Raw genomic sequence first — 4,551 nt, 5'->3', positions numbered from 1 at the left:
GAACTATGTAGGGGTAGTGTCCTACATACAGCACGTATAAATATACTGATACGTCACAATGAGTGACATTTGATTTAGATTCAAATGCCAAGTGACATGCATAGGCCTAGAAAGTTTTTGAGTGATAGGCAGACAAACATTACAATTTATGTCACTTAGTTAAACTTTATTGCATTGAAAGTAATGCAGTGAGGCAGGAAGATACATGGTCACCTTGCTCCACACGATTCCTAAGCCCATGACTATGAAATGTAGCTCATTAATATTGTTTGCCATTGTAACTGTAGTACCGCAGCTAGGTCTCTGTATATTATCATGAAAAATTAGGTGTCTACAGAGCAAGCAAATTCCAGTTTTTCATGAACTATAGTAATATAGATGGTAAACTATAATAAACAAAAAATATAATAGTAGTGTGATTGAAATGCATTTCAACACAATAATTTGTGTAACTTAGCTGTACGTATGCATATAGATATAATATATATAAAATAACAAAACATCATGATCAATGCAACATCAAGTTAACATAAAAGTCTAATAACTAATCAGTGTTAATTAAACATCTGACATAGCTCTTCAGATAAGTTAACACATCAACAAAAGGCTAAAGAATCAACCTAAAGACTTGAATTCTAGACTATACACCAATCTAAACAACTGACACTGGATCTGACTTCAAGTGATTGCTGCTATTGACCATGACAAAAGAGCTTCCAAAACCGTCTTCTTCAGCACTTACAGCTGCAGCGTTTCTGCTTCTGATTGATTCTCTTCTAACCCCATTATGGCTACGTGATGTATCTTCCAACCTAAGAGGAGAGGGCAAATCTCCATACATATTAAAAAGAGCTCTGGAAAGAGTAAGAGATGACGAGTTATCTTGTGGAGCCATTTGATAAGAATAAGCTCTTTCTCCATGCTGTACCTCATCAAGACCTAAACAGTATGGATGACATTGTAACAAGACTACATTGCATGCTGAATAAGCCTACTTGACAGGCAAGAATAAATATACATACCTCTAATTTCGTCATCTGATGTAACTCGAAGAACATTCAGCCATGACAGAATTCCGAAAATAAGAGCAGCCCACACAAATGTCCACGTGACTATCACAACTAAGCCACACAAATTCCAACCAAGTAGCAACATTGACAATCTGTTTCCACGATAGAATAAACCCATTTTGGCATCCAGAAAAGGAACACACAAGATCCCCCATACACCACCACCAAGATGCACTATACATATACGTATACAAAGTTAATTGTATCAGTATGCAACCACCAAATACATCTTTAGCAATGCTGAAAAGTATACTGTACATATTCAAATAGACAAGACTTATTAGAAGAAAATGCTTATATAATTAATTTAAAAACATTAGATATCATTTTACTAGCAAAAGAGCACTCCTCAACCAGATCCACACACTAACTGATCTTGTTCTAGTGCAGCAATTAATCTCATAAAAGTGCATGCACATGGACCATTAGTGAACTCACATTCACAGAGATACTACATGCAAAAACCTGTCAGTCGAAGTGTATTTTCAAAAGTAGCTACTTTGGACAGACTTTTCTTCGTATACTAAATACTAAATATATTAGTTGTTATATGGCTATCACTATCCATAATGTGTCAATTGTCATGCACTAGGTTTATGCATGTACAGACCCTTTTGGCACAAGTTGAATCAAACCATTTAGTATTAGTCTCAACCCTCTTTCACTAGCTGTACACAACAATGTGGGACACACGCAGTACACGTATAGAGTATATACAAACGGTGCAATAGTCATAAAATGGATGTCACAAACTCACATCAGGTAAACCAAAAGAGCAAAAGCATTACGTAAGTTACATTATTTATCAATAACACTAAAGAGCACTGAATCCATGTTATTGGTCATTTTAGCAGCGTGTATCTGTGTAGTACCTGCAACAGCATCCAATGGATCATCCACTCGTTTACGTTCAAGCTGCTTTCTTACCAAGCTGTACACAACACCCGACCCTAAACCCACAATAAAAGCAGCATACGAATACATAGTCTTTGCACCAGCACTAATAGAAACCTATAACAAAATACAAACATACACATATATATTTAATTAAGCCGGCCATAAAATCATAGATCAACTCACTAGTCCAGCTAGTACCCCATTAATAGCTGCCATAAGACTCCATTGGTGATTGCTCCAGCTACTTATTCGCCGATATGTGAGAGCACTAAGACTACCCCCACAAGCTGCCAGGATGCAGTTGACCACAATAAGACCATGCGCATCATATTTACTTTTGATATGGTCTTCGTTAGAAACCAAGTTAAATGCAAGAAAGCCAAATAGAATAATAAACCCTCCAAGTGTAGACATCTACAACACAACACCATCTCACACTATGTCACCTCGTATTTTACTTAATGTCTGCTAGTTAAAACACACATTAACAGTTAATACACAAAGGTGCATGACACTGTAGTACAAATAATAAACATCCATGCATGCATACAGACACCTACAAACACACCACACACACACATACACACACACACACACACACACACACACACACACACACACACACACACACACACACACGTACACGCACACGCACACGCACACACACTCACACAAACACACACACACACACACACACACACACACACACACACGTACACGCACACGCACACGCACACACACACACCACACACACACACACACACACACACACACACACACACACACACACACACACACACACACAGTAAAATGATAAACAGTAAACAAGAGCTGCCTTTTAAAAACTCACACCTTGCCAGTCTTCCTAAACTAATAAGGTAAACTTTGGGCCGTGCTAGCAATCTCCAGACCAGGTGCTTGCAGAAACACTGGCTTGTCACACCAACTAAGGTTTTTGGGATCAAAATGTCTTTAATTAATGAGGACGTCTACAACTGATGGTCAAGTCACAGATGGTGGCCACAATGTGATCCCCAGTTAAAGTTCAGTTAATAATTCATCTTCCTGAGTCAAGGTAGGCAATGCATGTGAGTTCCTTGCTCAAGAGAATTACAATTAATGTGCTGATACCAATCTTGAACTTGTGACCCAACCACGACGAAATCAGATACGGTACAACTATCTAAAGATTAAGCTACAGATGTGCACATGCTCACACCCACACACACACACACACACACACACACACACACACACACACACACACACACACACACACACACACGAGCACACACAACACAACACTACTCTAGCCACTCACTGTTGTTGTCTGTGAGAATGTTGCTACAGACCTTCCTCTCTCGTCAAAACGACCATTGCGTGCACCAACGACTGCAGCACCTATAAGAGCAGACATTCCTCCGACAACATGAACAACACTGCTTCCAGCAGAATCCTACAACAGAATTAATTAAAGCAATGTTCCAAACTTCACAAGATAAATTTGTAATTGATATACCACATAACGAACTGTCCTATTGTGATATCCATTGAAGACTCCTGTATATAGCCATCCTTTTGGTGCCCACGCCCAGTGAGCTACAACTGGCTGCACCCATGCTACACAGTATAAATAATCACTACACAATGACACCTCTGTGTGTGTGTGTGTGTGTGTTTGTGTGTGTGTTTGTGTACACGGTACAACATCCATATATGTATTTGTACAGTACCTGTAAGTACAAACGTAACTACATAATAGCTCTTCAGTTGTGTCCTCTCTGCCATGGCTCCACTTACAATTGTAGCTGCTGTAATAGCATAAACGTACAGCACAAAGAATGCAACCAAAATACCACTATCATCAAGTCCTATCTCCGAAAGAAAAAAGTTCCTAGTCCCAATAAATCCATTGCCATCTCCAAAGGCAAATGCATAACCAAATGCCCAATATGCAACACAACCACAGATAGTATTCATAAAGTTCTTGAACAGAATGCTGGTGGTATTTTTAGATCGAACTGAGCCAGCTTCCAAAAATGCAAAACCAGCTTGCATAACTGCAATAACATTGACACACACGTACATTTTACAAAACTTCACTGTTAAGAATTCATTACTGGACACTTACAAAATGCAATGATGGCAAGAATAGTGGTAGTTGCATACTCATTGTCACCATACTCATCATTACCATACAGCTTAGTCGTATCCTCATGAGTATCATTCAAACTCATTTTTGTTGTCCTGACTATAATGACAACAAATAATAAAAAAAAGAAATAAATGATAATAAAAAAGAAAGTCGTTATAATGTTTACAAACTTTGTCAATTAAATAAGGCAAAATAATTTAATTGCCTGTCCTAATTATTGCCCTACAAACTTAGTAACATTTTCTTATTACCATCAAAGTGCATGTGGAAAGTAAGTAATCATTTATAAGCTAATGTCCTTCCAAGAATCTAAAAAAGCGTGGGTTTTCATATGGAATAATAAGTAAGGACAAAATATTTAATATCTACAAATTAAAGTATTTTAATTAATTAACACAAGGAAGTTTACTTTATCAACGGCCTAGAAGT

The 4,551-nt window shown here is 37.8% G+C and overlaps 1 protein-coding gene across 4 annotated transcripts in view; it reads right to left on the bottom strand.

Moving 5' to 3' along the window:
- Positions 1-449: 449 nt before the first annotated feature.
- The window catches only part of LOC134193329 (putative ammonium transporter 1), a 14,098-nt gene continuing 9,996 nt past the window's right edge, over positions 450-4,551 (bottom strand). For 3 of the 4 annotated variants that reach the window (XM_062662157.1, XM_062662159.1, XM_062662158.1), the window contains 8 exons: positions 4,099-4,218; positions 3,701-4,027; positions 3,487-3,587; positions 3,289-3,423; positions 2,151-2,381; positions 1,943-2,081; positions 1,023-1,244; positions 450-939 (listed from right to left, as the gene is read on the bottom strand). In XM_062662157.1, the coding sequence (XP_062518141.1) occupies positions 653-939; positions 1,023-1,244; positions 1,943-2,081; positions 2,151-2,381; positions 3,289-3,423; positions 3,487-3,587; positions 3,701-4,027; positions 4,099-4,204 (1,548 nt within the window). In that variant the 5' untranslated portion in view covers positions 4,205-4,218 and the 3' untranslated portion in view covers positions 450-652. The remainder of the gene's footprint in view (positions 940-1,022; positions 1,245-1,942; positions 2,082-2,150; positions 2,382-3,288; positions 3,424-3,486; positions 3,588-3,700; positions 4,028-4,098; positions 4,219-4,551) is intronic. The other variant, XM_062662160.1, reaches the window with a different exon arrangement.

This window comes from Corticium candelabrum, chromosome 17 (genome assembly GCF_963422355.1).
Source record: "Corticium candelabrum chromosome 17, ooCorCand1.1, whole genome shotgun sequence".
NCBI lineage: Eukaryota > Metazoa > Porifera > Homoscleromorpha > Homosclerophorida > Plakinidae > Corticium > Corticium candelabrum.
The sequence above is the reverse complement of the archived record's forward strand: the minus strand, read 5'-3'. Positions and strand labels throughout refer to the sequence as shown.